The sequence below is a fragment of the Lepus europaeus genome, chromosome 11, assembly GCF_033115175.1.
Source record: "Lepus europaeus isolate LE1 chromosome 11, mLepTim1.pri, whole genome shotgun sequence".
NCBI classification, from domain to species: Eukaryota; Metazoa; Chordata; class Mammalia; order Lagomorpha; family Leporidae; genus Lepus; species Lepus europaeus.
Genome location: NC_084837.1, coordinates 75,774,775 through 75,789,031, shown reverse-complemented (window position 1 = coordinate 75,789,031; position 14,257 = coordinate 75,774,775). Strand labels below are relative to the sequence as shown.

The following is a 14,257-nucleotide window of genomic DNA, read 5'->3' as shown; positions in this document are numbered from 1 at the left end:
TATTATATTTTTTCATTTCTGGAACTTCAATTCTAGTCTTTTTGTATAGCTTCTATATCTGTATACCTTTTTTTCATGTAAAGATTTTGTCTTGAGGGGCTGGTGCTGTGGTGCAAGGGGTTGAGACACTGCCTGCAGTGCCAGCATCCCATCTGGGCACTGGTTCAAGTCCTGGTTCAGGTCCCAGCTGCTCTTTTTCCGATCTAGCTATTGCTGGTGTGCCCAGGAGGGTAGTGGAGGATGGCCCAAGTCCTTGAGCCCCTGTCACCCACATAGGAGACCCAGATGAAACTCTTGGCTCCTGGCTTTGGCCTGGTCCAGCTATGGCTGATGGCATCATTTGGGGAGTGAATCAGCAAATAGAAGACCTATCTCTCAGTCTCTGTCTCTCCCTCTCTTTCTGCAGCTCTGCCTTTTGAATAAAATAAATAAACCTTAAAAAAAAAAAGATTTTGTCTTGAGTTTCCCAGGGCTCTCCTTTGGAGGTTAGTTTGAATAAATGATACTAGTGAAGGAATGAGATAGTACATAAAGGGCATTTAATGTTGTAACTGAATAAACGGATAGGACTTCTCTTTCTTTTGTTTGTTGAATACATTTTTTAGCAAAAAAAATTCTATAATTTTCCTGAGCCTTATCTTCCTTATTTGTAAAATGATAAAAACAATGATAATAATAATAATTTATAACTTATTGTGACATGCAACACATAAGAGAGCAGTTGAGACACAATAAGTGGGTATACAAAAGGCAGTGTCTATAATTATGCAGTGATTTGGGTTGTAGATTTTTTTTTTCCTAGTCATTAACACTTCTTCAAAAAGTTGCTTATCCATCTGCAACTTCTTGCCCAGAGTTCAAATACTACCTTGCTTTAAACACCCTTCATTTATAGACAAATAGCTATTCTATTGTCAAGATCTTAGCCTCAAATAGAACTAGCCATTTTTTCACAATCCCAGGAAAGCCTTTCTCTAACTTGATGATATTAGCCTCAGGGTCACCTCTACTCCAATTAGACTAAAAGCTCATCAAGAGAAGGCATTCATCCTTTTTCTGCCCTTAGCATTTGCCTTTCCTATTTACCTCAATGCCTGCATCTAGGGGAATGTCTTACACATAAATATATGTGCTGTGAATTATTTCTCTGAAGAGTATTGGGGCAGATATTGAAAAAAAAACACTCTAAGAATCTGGAGTTTACGTGGTAGAGATTTGAATCAATAGAGATATGCAGACTGCTAGTTTGGCTAGAAACAGTACTAGGATGATGTTCTTCCGCTTCCGCTTTCGGAAGTGTTGATTCACACACGGGGCACATCGAAGAGGTAGGGGAATGAAGTGCACATTGCCTGGGATTGTAAAACCCTCGAAAATGCTTGCTAGATCAGGTTGGTTTTTGTGCCCATTCTGGATATGTTACAATTCTGGGAAATTGCTCCAATCCACAAATAAGTGACCAGGAGACCACCAGGGCTTTTCTGCTTTTCCCAAATACACAATGTCTATGATGTTTCAAACACAGGCTGACTAATAACCCATGGCATATTTGATTTGTATTACAAATATGATTTGGGCTAACTGGCTAAAAACCCAAACATAGTTCTGGTAGTAAACTGTGGCTGCAGAATTGGGAGACGTGTTCTTGGAGCAAATGTGGAAGGTATTGATACGAAAAGCTATGGAGTATTAGCAGGAATCAAACTAAGGTATGGAAGAAAATGTGAGAGAAGGAAGGGAAAGGAGGAGGTTAGAGATAAAATGAAGGGGTTGGGGGGACAGATACAGATGGACAAATTATCCAAGAAAAATAAAGATGAAAATAAAATGGAAATCATCCTTTTTGTCCTGTGGCCGTTCTGTTGTTTGGCTTTGTCTGGATTCTGGCAAGGACTTCCTGTTGCCATGGACCAGAAATCATCCCCTGCCACTCCCTTTTCCATGGGTTAGTTTAAGTGTGAGGTGTGCTTCTTCTGATTAGGATGGATTCTTACAGAGCAGATCTGAGAGGGGGAAGGGGGATCTTCCTTCAGCTGGTTCTTTCCCCAAATGGCCACAATGGCTGTAGCTGGGCCAATCTGAAGCCAGGAGCCAGAAGCTTCCTCTGAATCTCCCACATGCGTGCAGGGTCCCAAGCACTTGGGATATTCTCCAGCCCATAGCAGAGATCTGGAAGTGTAGCAGCCAGGACTCAAACTGGCGCCCAAAATGGGATCCCAACGCGGCCTCAGTGGCTTTACCCAGTATAGCACAGCGCCTGCCCCAGGACTGATATTTTCAATCCAACTGGTCAATAATGATTTGGGGGCTTTTGTTGGCATTTGGTTTGGTTGTCCACTTAAACCTAAGAAAAGTTCATCCTACCCTGCATCTCTGTCTATGGAATATCACAAGGTTACCTCTAAGGATGGTACCAATATGATATGGTTTATTGAAGATGAAAGAATTATCACTGGTGAAACTAAGTTCATATTTCATGAAATTCAGTCCAGATCTATTTCCAGAGACATTCCTGTCCTTATTACAAAACTTTTAGGTTATGGTGTGAGTCAGTGAAAAAGTCAGTGCTACGCCAATGGCTCTGCTGTTTGTGGATTGGTAACGGCTCAATCTCATTTAGCAACTGAAAGGGAGCAGTGGTTATTCTATTTCCTGACCAGCAGACATAGTCACAATGCAGGCAATTATTACTTTAAAAAATTCTAATCTCATAAAGTGTGACTGCACTTCTTCCTGCTTTAGACAACCGTGGAACCGTCTTTGACAAATGACTTGCTCATGCCGATACCATCACTGCTACTTCAGGCAACTGTGAAAACACTCCTTCCCATAGAACCCAGAAAAGGATGGTTAGAAAGCAAGGCAATAAATCAAATCCTTGATTACACCCAGGCTGTCATTTTAAAATATGAGTCTGCTGTGCTATGAAGATATTTTATTTAATTGTTGTATTTATAGGCTATCTCTCATATAGTTTAGTTTATTTAATTCATCTTCCAGCCCCAACAGTGCTGCTACTGGTATGCTGGAGAGCTGTGGGTCTGAGGCACTCTGTCTGCCCCACAGCTGGGTATTAGGAATTGGATGTGGCTGACACATGTTTTGAAAGAGCGAAAGAAATCATGCATCTAAGCAATGGTGTTGTGAATTTATGGTGCTTTCATGTAACACAGCTTCTCACAATAACTCCACTGTAGATACAGTGCTGCGTCAAATTATGTCAAACAATTGATAGGAATTATATAGTATTGAAGTTTTAATGGTTTGGTTTTAATGGTTTTGTGACTATTTAAAAATTTATTTTATATGGGTAAAGTTGAATATCTTTTCATTTCATTATTGTCTATAGTCCTTGCCTAGTCTCCTGCTGTACTATGATCATTTCACACTTTTAAAGTATTTTATTTATTTATTTATTTGAGAGGCAGAGTTGTAGACAGAGAGAGGGAGAGACAGAGAGGAAGATCTTCCAACCTCTGATTCATTCTCCAAAGAGCTACAAAGGTTGGAGCTGGGCCAATCCGAAGCCAGGAGCCAGAAGCTTCCTTTGGATCTCCTAAGTGGGTGCAGGAGTCCAATTCCACAGCTTTCCCAGGCCATAAGCAGAATTGGAAGAGGAGCAGCTGGGACACAAACCGGCACCCATTTGGGATGTCGGTGTCACAGGTGGAGGCTTAGCCTCCTTCACCACAGTGGAGCCAATAATGGAACCAGTTAATGGAACCACTGACTATAATGTAAATTTAAAATAAGTTATCTAAAAAACTATATTTTTAAATTAAAAAAAAAACAGAGATACAGCCAAAAAAGACAGGAAAAAAGATATAGAATTTTTTTAATATAAATTTCCCACTATGACACTGAGATTCAAAGAGGTTAAGATGTTTCTGGGAAGTCAATGAGCCTGTCAGACCCAGAACAGTTCTGGGACTCACATTTCTAATCACGTAAACTAGACAGGTTTTTGTATAATGTCGAATCACTCATAAAATCAATGCTTTCCATGGCAGGTGGGATACTGCTTTGCATATGAGGGTCACTCTGGCAACATGGGTGGAGTTTAGTTAATACCCACAGAAGCAAGTGAACTAGTGCTTTGCCTTTTCAATTCCACAGTATATAAAGGCATCCTTGCACTTTTACTATAGGAACTGAGTTAAACAGATATCTGTCATTAACATAATTCTTTACTCCAGTGGCTAGTACCAATTAAAAATAGATTAAAAAGCACATCTCAACTACAACTTTAGGATCTCTCCCTCCTCCAGGGAAGATTCAACACAAATATGATTTTATTTCAAAAGTTTACAAAAATGCAACACTAAGTATCAGGTATAGAGCCCTCTGAAAGCACAGTGTCAACACATACATAACATGATAGCTTCCTAATCCCAAATTTACTCAAACGAACAGATGGTATTGCCATTTTCCCTCTGTGACCCATTGCGAGAGGCTAGTTCCTTTTCTTCCTGGGGAAATGGTTTATGATAAGCATAAAACATTTCATTAGAGCAGCATAGGAAAGTGAAATCAAATGTCAGAATTAATCATGAAATGATCAACCATAGAGCTTATCAAAGAGCAAAGACAATGAGCACTTTAGATTTATATAATATTTTATCATTTTCAAAGCACTTTCATTTACATTATCTTAATTAATCTTCATGTGTTATTGTAAGATTTGGACATGCGTTTACAACTACTCCCAACCCAGATTCCTACAAGGCCTTAATTGGTCATGCCTCTCTGTTCCCTGCAAATATGTTCCAGAATGCCCCATGTCAGTTTCACAAAACATTTGTGGTCTTTTGAAGATTGAAATTTCAAACTTCATGTTTAATCCTAAGGTAAGATAGATAATGTTTACATTTAAATTATTAGCTTTAAAATCTCCATAGAAGTTTGTCATAGTGGGTTAGATGATGCTTGGGACACCTACATCCCATGTCAGAGTGCATGGGAATTGTCCTGGCTCCACTTCTGATTCCAGCTTCCTGCTAATGTACACCCTAGGAAGCAGTACTTAATGGATCCTTGCCATCCACATGGGAGTTCTGGATAAATTTCTGGTCCCCTGGCTTTTGCTGACCCAGCACCAGATGTTGTGGACATTTGGGGAATGAACCAGTGGATGGAAGATTGATTGATCTCTCCTTCTCTCCCCCCCGCCCTTTCTTCCTTTCCACCTTCCAAATAAATAAAAATAAACCTTAAAAAATTCTCTGGAGGGTATCTAATTGTCACTAATGGTGATAAGGAGCTTTCCAATCAAATCCCAATGTCAAAAAATTGTCTTAATTACATTTTAACCACCTTCATTGTGACTGCTTGCCTTGTTGAGGTCGAATGGATTTTTCAAAGAAAAAGTCTGTATATAGGAAAAAAGTACACTTTGTTTCTTCTTTGTGGCTTCACAACAGGGAGTTGCTTTGTAGCTCTGGTTCTGCCATAACCCATTTGAACTTCAATTTTCTCATCAGTAAAATGATGGACTTGGTCAGTCTCTTGGATTCTTTGCTGAATCTCACTTCTCCGACTTTTATTACAGCAGTACTTTCTTTTTCTTTTTATAGCATCCTATTCATTGATTCTTTCTTGGCCTCACTATTCAAGTTGGGACTTTGACATGAGAGCACTACATTTGATCTGAAGTTCTGAAGCTCAGTGCACAGGAAATGACTGCTGATAGTAAATGGTTATATGGCTATGGTTATAATAGTAATGGTTGTATGGTCAATGGCTATGGTGGTAATAGGTAAATGATTCATGATAGTAATGGTAGTAATACAACTGTCAGGAGGCTTATATACATTATTTCAACAAATATAACAATACTGTGAGCTATGTCTTATGATCCAAGTTTTTCATACTAGAAAAACTAAGCTCAGACATTAAGGAAGTAGCCCCAAGTGAAAAGTAAAGCCATACTATTAATAAAGCATTCTATTTTCAGAATTTCAGGATAATTTCCACACCCCAGTTCACAAGGCAGAACTGTCAGAATAAGGGGAGGCATGTGTGAATTCATTTCTGACACATATTCATTTTTCAAAATTTACACAAAAACAATAAACTGATTTTCTCTAGCTGAAGACAGTCAATTATAAAAAAAATAACTTTGCAATTCTTATGCCAATTTCATGGTAAAATGAAAACATGCACAGATTCCGTACAGAATTCCTGGAACCAGAAATATTGAACCTCTAACAAATATAGAATTTCAGAGTTCAGGAAGCTAATGAAAAAAGTAATTAATTCTAAAAATAGTTGGCACTATTTTTTGATATTATCAATAAAAAACAAATAAAAATCAACTATGAGTGTTACTTCATCAAAAGCTCTTAAATGCTTTGTTAACAAAGTGAATATATTGTGAAAAAGTATGGGCCATATACATTTCATGCATGGCAGGGTATAATGGATTTGAAATTAATTTTTTCTTTGAAAATTAAGTTATATAAAAATTTCATATATTGTTATTGCCAATACAGACGGTACTTTCCATCAAAATGAAATTAGAGGAATGAGACAAAGAAAATTATATGAAAATAAAGTACTGCTGAAATGAGAATCAGTCAACTGAAAATGAGCAAATGATCTATAAGATATTGCTTTTCCCAATTTCTTCATTTAATTGATGAAAAAATTCAAGTTTAATTGGGTTCATATTTTAATGGTCCATTCCATTACACACTTCTGCGTCCATGAATCATGATGCTTTGTAGCCTGTGTGGTGGGTGAAAGCACTGTTGCTATGCTGGATAATGCTGGGCACTGTCACATCTAGACCTCCTGCATGAACTTTATCATGGTCTTGGGTAGTTTCTCCCCATGCATTGCATTTGTTACTGAGCTTATTTTTCCAAGTGCAGGAGTCTTGGTAGGATTAGAGTGCTCTATTAAATAATTTCACAATCAGATTCCTTTGGATAGATATTTTATCACAGACCATAACTGGATCCAATGCCTCCAGAAGTTTTATTTGTTTGACATGTCTTGTGCTGGCTCTCATAATGTTTTATTTATTCTCTTTATCATAAATTTTGATGCTCAGGCTTTCTAATCCAATCAAGAGAGAATAACGTGGACCCGAGATATCATTCCACATGAAATATCAACGAGAATAAGATACATGAAGCAATGGTTTTCAATACAGTGAGGCTTTTGACAATGAAGAACAGTGATGCCTGAGAAGCAAAAGAACAACAAAAAACCTTTTGATTACTTCAGCTCCCTTTTTGAGGTTTCCTAGCCACTCTGCCAGGAAAGAGAACTTAGGTAGAAATGATAAGACTCTGAGTTTAAAAGACAGACTTAGGGTTTGGGAAAAAAATCAGAGGAGCTAGAAGTCACAGAGCCTAATGAAAACAAGAGTGATGAATGAAGAACTAGTTCAACAATCTGTACAGAGTTCTACTTGAGAAACCAGTGGAGTAATTATAAGGGCATGCATGTGATGAATTTACCCAAGGCTAAGATGAGTCATTGAAGCATTAGCTGTAACACTCACCCAGGTCCAGAAATAGTGCTAATTTCCACTGGACAGACTAGAAAAACTCATGAGTCAATGGGCAGAGTGGAAGACTCTTGCCTGCATAGTGGGGAATAATTAACCTATTTTATTCTCATTTAAAAGGTGCTACATGCAAGATTCAATGAATTACACAACTACTATGTACTTCCCATGCAAATTAACTATGTCCAGAATAAAACTCAAGAATACTTACAAGATCCCAAAATATTCAGCAAATGACGAGATAATATTTTTAATGTCTAAAATTGAATCTAAAATGACTAATTATATAAAGCAGCATAAATCATAAAATATAATGAGGAGAAACTATATAAATCAAAATTGAAAATGAACACAAAAGTCGAATGGGCAGTCAAGGACACCAAAACAGTTACTATAAATATTGCATATTTCGCAAGTTAAACAGAAAATAAAATATCTGATATAAAAAAATAAAGTGACTTGAATATGTAGCAAGTTGCACATATGGAAGAAAAGTAAATGTAATTCATTACAATACAAATAATCTGAAATGAAACACAGAATGGAAAGAGGAGAAAAGAAAAAAAGAAATAGAAACAATACTAGTGAAAAAAATTGGACAACTTTAAGACATGAAACAGGACAGTTATAATCAAAATAGGTTTCTATTGGCAAAAGGATAGACACATCAACCAATGGAACAGATTATGGACACCAGAAATTAATCCACACATCTACAACCAACTAATCTATGACAAATGAGCTAAAATCACTCCTTGCAGGAAGGACAGCCTTTTCAACAAGTGACAGTGGGAAAACCAGATCTCTGTACAAAGAGATTAAACAAGACCCCACCCTACAAACTATGCAAAAATCAATTCACAGCAGATCAGGGATCTAGATCTAAGACCTAAAACTACCAGATTACTAGAAGGAAACATAGGGGACACCCTAAAAGACACTGGCATAGACAAAGACTTCGTGGATAAGACCCTAGCAGCATAGGCAAGAAAGGCACAAATAGACAAATGGGATTACATCAAGCTAAAAGCCTATACATGGCAAAGAAAACACTAAACAAAGTAAACAGGCACATGGCAGAACAGGATAAATTATTTGCAAATTATACATCTGATAAAGGACTAATATCCAGAAGATATAAGGAGGTCAAGAAGCTCAACAACAACAAAACAAGGCATCCAGTTAAGAAATGGGCTGAGGATATGAAGAGGCATTTTTTAAAAGGATGAAATACAAATGTGCAGTAGACACATGAAAAGATGCTCAGGATCATGAGCCATCAAGGAAATGCAAATAAAAAAAAATCACAACGAGGTTTCACCTCCCCCCTATTAGATCCACTATCATCCAAAAATCAAAAAATAACATATGCTATCAACGATGTTGGGAAAAACATATCCTAAAGCATTATTGGTGGGAATGTAAACTCGTACAACCATTATGGAAGACAGTATGGAGATTCCTCAGAAATCTGAAAACAGATCAACATGTGATCCAACCATTTCACTCCTGAGAATTTACCCATGGGAATGATATCAGCATGAAAGAGTTATCGGTACCCCTGGTATTTAAAGCAGCTCAACTCACCCTAGCTAAGATATGGAATCAAGCTAGATATCCATTAACTGATGACTGGATATAGTAACTGTGGTATATATACATGGTGGAATACTGCTTGGTCATAAAAAAACAGTGAAATCTTGTCTTTCGCAACAAAAAGGATACAACTGGGAGACGATTATGCTTAGTGAAATAAGCCAGTCCAAAAAGTAATAAATATGTTTTCCCTCATTTGTGCTAATGGAGAGGGCACAAAAAAATGTAAAAAGGGAAATTGATATTTTGTGATGTGATTATTGTTTATAGCCATTGTCTATACTCTTGAGGAGCAGTGATTTTTCTCACTATTTGTTGAATTCTTTCTTTACTGGTGGGAAAGCTTGTGATTATAAAGAAGTTGAAAGTATGCATTGTAAAAATTCAAAGAAAAATAAGAAGGCAAGGTGGGAGTAGTGGGGAGGTCAAGGTAGGAAGTATTATTATGTTCTTAAAACTAAATTTATGGGGCTGGCAGTGTGGCATAGAGGGTAAAGCCACTGCCTGTAGTGCCAGCATCCCACATGGGCGCCTGTTCGTGTTCTGGCTACTCCACTTCTGATCCAGCTCTCTCCTATGGCCTGGGAAAGCAGTAGAAGATGGCCCAAGTGCTTGGACCTCAGTACCCGCCTGGGAAACTCAGAAGAAGCTCCTGGCTCCTGGCTTTGGATCAGCTCAGTTCCAGCCATTGTGGTCATTTGGGAAGCGAACTATCAGATGGAAAGCCTCTTCCTGTCTCTCTCTCTCTCCGTCTGCCTCTCTATACCTTTGCCTTTCAAATAAATAAATAAATCTTTAAAAAACAACTGAATTTATGAAATATATGAAACTTGTTTCCCTTTTAAAAATAAAAAAGTACAAAAGTTAAAGAGGTCCTATATATGAATTTCATATATCATTCTACATATTCATATCCATATTCACATACATAATTGAAGAAACTTCAAAGTTTCATGGAAAATGAAATTTAAAACATTTTTTATTTTGCTGCAAAAATTTTAGAAGTCACAAATAGAATAGTCTTCAAAATGTTCTTAAAAAATGTGTAGTATCCGGGGCTGGAACTGTGGCTCAGCGGGTTAACGCCCTGGCCTGAAGCACCGGCATCCTATATGGAAGCAGGTTGGAGACCCTGCTGCTCCACTTTCCATCCAGCTCTCTGCTATGGCCTGAGAAAGCAGCAGAAGATGGCCCAAGTCCCTGGGCCCCTGCACCCGCATGGGAGACCCGGAAGAAGCTCCTGGCTCCTGCCATCGGATCGGTGTGGCTCCAGCTATTGTGGCCAATTGGGGAGTGAACCATCTGATAGAAGACCTCTCTCTCTTTCTGCTTCTCCTCTCTCTGTGTAACTCTGACTTTTGAATAAATAAATAAATCTTTTAAAAAAAAGTGTAGTATGGGGCATGTATTATGGTTTTGGTGAGTCAAGCCACCATTCAGGACCAACACATACCAAAGAGAACACATAGGTAGCACATAAGCACAAGAAAAGATGCTGAAAATATGGGTCATGAGAGAAATGCAAACTAAAACCATTATAGGATACTACCATACACTAGCTAGAATGGCTAAAATTCAGAGACTAGCCTTATCAAGTATTGGGAGGATGGATTTGAATTGCAACTAACATACATTCTTGGTAGAAATATAAAATGGTATAACTAGTTAGGAAAAGTACCTAGAATATTAAATTATTAATATTAAACATTAAATATATTTAATACTAAATATTTATAATACTTATATTATAATTTATATAATTATGATATTATAATATAATATTATAATTTATGATATTTGATATTAATGTTAAATATTAAGTATTAAATATGTTAAGTATTATATATTATATATAGTTTGAAAATACCATCTAGCAATTCCACTCACAGATATTATCGAAGAGAAATAAAAACAAAAGTTCATACAAATATTTATAAACAAATATTTCTAATGGCTTTGTTTTTAAGAACCAACAACTGGAAAGAACAAAAATATCCATCAAGGAGTGAAAGCAGAACTGACTGACATATCTATACAGTGGCATGCTACCAAGCCATACAAAGAAATCAGCTCTTGTTATACCCTACAATGTAGACTGAGTTCAATATAATTGCAAGGTGTCCGGCACATAACAAATCTTCCCAGGCAGAATAATCAATTAATTCACAAGCTTTTATTGGGATTCCGCTCCAGGGCAAGGTTCCCCAGTCCCCACAGAGCGGGGAAGTCGCGTGTCAGAAGTTGGGAGGGCTCCTTTTATAGGTACAGGGCTTGGGGGTTAAAGGTTGAGGCAGGTCTGATCCTCACTGGTTTACCTTTAGGCACCCGTGGGGACCGTGACAAGGGCTTTTCTTCCCTGAAAGTGCGGGTAGGGACTCTCCACTCCCGGAAGTATAGGCCTTCTCTCCTTGCGGGTCCCAAAGCTACCAATAATATTGTGAAGGGAATTGCGTGAAAGAAAATACAAATTTTCTAGAAATTCTAGAAAATGCAAAGCGAAAAGCAATCTATAGCCTCAGGGAGCAGATGAGGGATTTGCCTTGGCACAAGGGAGTCAGCAGAGTTGACTTCCAAAGGGGCAGGAAGAACAATTTGGGGGTGCTCAGGTATTTATGCTGGTGCCTCTACCCTTCCCCTTTGTTGTCCTTATTCTGTTTTATTCATTTCCTTGGTCTCAGAAGGAATTTATTTTGCAACTACCAATCAATTTCCTACCTTCTTTTAAAAAATAAAGGAATCTTTAGTGTCTCCCATAAGTCTGTAAGCAGAAACTATCCAAATTCCCTAAATCATTCTATAGTAACATCCATTTGTTCTCAAGTGATTTTCCAAACTTATTTCTTACTGCTTTCCTTCATCAGCCCATATACAGGAGAAAATCTGCTTCTTTCAAGCTACTGCCTGCAGGCTCAAATAAGCTGTTTGTCCTGGGTTTGTTACTTAGCATGCCACTGAGATTCACTGTTAAGCCATTTGCAAACAAAGCAGAAAGCAAAAGGCACTGCCTTTAAGTTCACTTACAGGTGAGTTAAGCTGCTGCTTGGGATACCATATTATTGAGCCTTGTTCAAGTCCTGGCTCTTATACTTCCAATTCAGTTTCTTGATAATGTGTTTGGGAGACAGCAAGTGATGGCCCAAGTATCTGGATTCCTATCACCCGTGGAGGGGATCTGGTTAATGTTCCCAGCTCCTGGGTTTGGCCTGGCTCACTCTAGGTTATTGTGGGTATTTGTATAGTAAATCAGCACAGGAAGATCCCCAAATCTCCCCCTCCCTCTGTCACTCTGCCTCTCAAATAAATAAATCTTTTTTTTGATTTTTTTTTTTTTTAAGATTTGTTCGTTTATTTGAAAGGCAGAGTTACAGAGAGGCATAGAGAGAGGTCTTCCATTCGCTGGTTCACTCGTCCCAGTTGGCCACAACGGCTGGAGCTGTGCTGATCCAAAGCCAGGAGCCAGGAGCTTCGAGTCTCCCACGCGGGTGCAGGGGCCCAAGTGCCTGGGCCACCTTCTACTGCGTCTCCTAGGCCACAGCAGAACGCTGGATCGGAAACAGAGCAGCCAGGACTTGAATTGTTGCCTACATGGGATGCCAGCACTGTAGGCAGTGGCTTTACCCACTACGCCACCATGCCGGCCCCCCAAATAAAAAAAACTTAAAAAAAAAAAAAAACTTGGATATTTTCATTTCTATGAAATGGTAATTGAAAGTTCTGTTTTTGTCTCTCCAAAAGAGGAGTGCGAGAAAAGGACCCTAGAGAGAAAATCTTTTTTTTGCTGTTAGGCATAAGATATCAGAGGTTTAAACAGCAATGTTCTCACAGAGAATAAGAGTTCATTAAAGCCATCATCAACAGTCTGAGCAACAGAATTAGGGAATTAGGGCAGGTTAGGTTCTCTTCCAAGGGCTGGGCCAGGTCCTCCTTGCAGCCCTTCTGTGGTCATTGGGAGCCATCTTCGGGTGGCAAGATGCCGCTGAAGGAACCCTGGAGATTCCTGGCTATGCTGCGTCATCTCACATTAGAGATCATTTTGTGAACCTTTACTTTTTTCTCCTGAAAACTGACCATAACTGTGTCATTTTTATTTTGGTATGAAGTATTCTTTTTTATACATTTCCTTCTAAAGACATAGAAAAAAATGACAACTATTATGAGAGTCTTAAGCGCAAACATCTATTTCACTCTTTTTATAATGTTGTCCTGAAACCATTAAAATTTGAGGTAATTACCACTTGTGTACTTTGTATGTCTGTCACATTTATACTCAAGATATTTCAATATTTGTAATAGTAACATATTATGTACTCACAAATAAAACTTCTCGTCCCATACTGGATTCAGGTTTCCAAAAATGGTTTTAGTTCTCCTTTTGTTTTTTCCCACTTGAACTGTAACGTATGGGTCACTGGACCCAGTTTTGTCTTTTGCCTGCAAGCCTTGTGCAGAAACCACTGAAATAAACCAAAGGAACATTTCAATATAATGATTTTTTTTCCAGAAACAAAAAATTATATTTAAGGAATACATTTGCTATCATTTTGCCCAGTGGATTTGCAGATGCATTTCCATTGCCTCCAGTCTTGGTATCTTAAGGAACTATTGAATTAAAGAAGTGCTCCAACCATGAAACTCTTCCTTTTGTTCTTTATGGCTGAATAGCAATTTTTTCTGTGTATATATTCAATATTTGCTTTATCCATTTATCCACTGATGGACACTTGGGCTGATTCTCTATCTCGGCTACTGTGAATACTGTTTTAATAATCATGGAAGCATAGATGTCTTTTCAACATACTCTATTCATTTCTTTGGGATTTATATCCAGTAGTGAGATTGCTAGATATTTTAATTCTATTTTTAATTTTTTGAGTGACTGCCATTTGTTTTCTTTAAGAGCTGTACTAACATACATTCCCTCCAATAATGTGCAAGAGTTCTATTATTCCATATCCCCAACAACATATTATCTCCTGTCTTTTGGATAACAGCCAATATAACATGTGTGAGGTGATATCTTACTCTGTTTTTATTGTTTCCCTAATAATTAGTAATGCTAGACATATTTTCATATACCTATTGGCAGTTGTGTGACTTTTCAGAGAAATGTTTATTCAAATCTTTTGCCCATTTTTAAGTAGAAAT

At 37.8% G+C, this 14,257-nt stretch overlaps 1 protein-coding gene across 2 annotated transcripts in view; it reads right to left on the bottom strand.

Annotated features, from left to right (window-relative positions):
- The window catches only part of UNC13C (unc-13 homolog C), a 632,546-nt gene that overhangs the window by 374,865 nt on the left and 243,424 nt on the right, over positions 1–14,257 (bottom strand). For both annotated transcript variants that reach the window (XM_062204781.1, XM_062204780.1), the window contains one exon: positions 13,425–13,566. In XM_062204781.1, the coding sequence (XP_062060765.1) occupies positions 13,425–13,566 (142 nt within the window). The remainder of the gene's footprint in view (positions 1–13,424; positions 13,567–14,257) is intronic.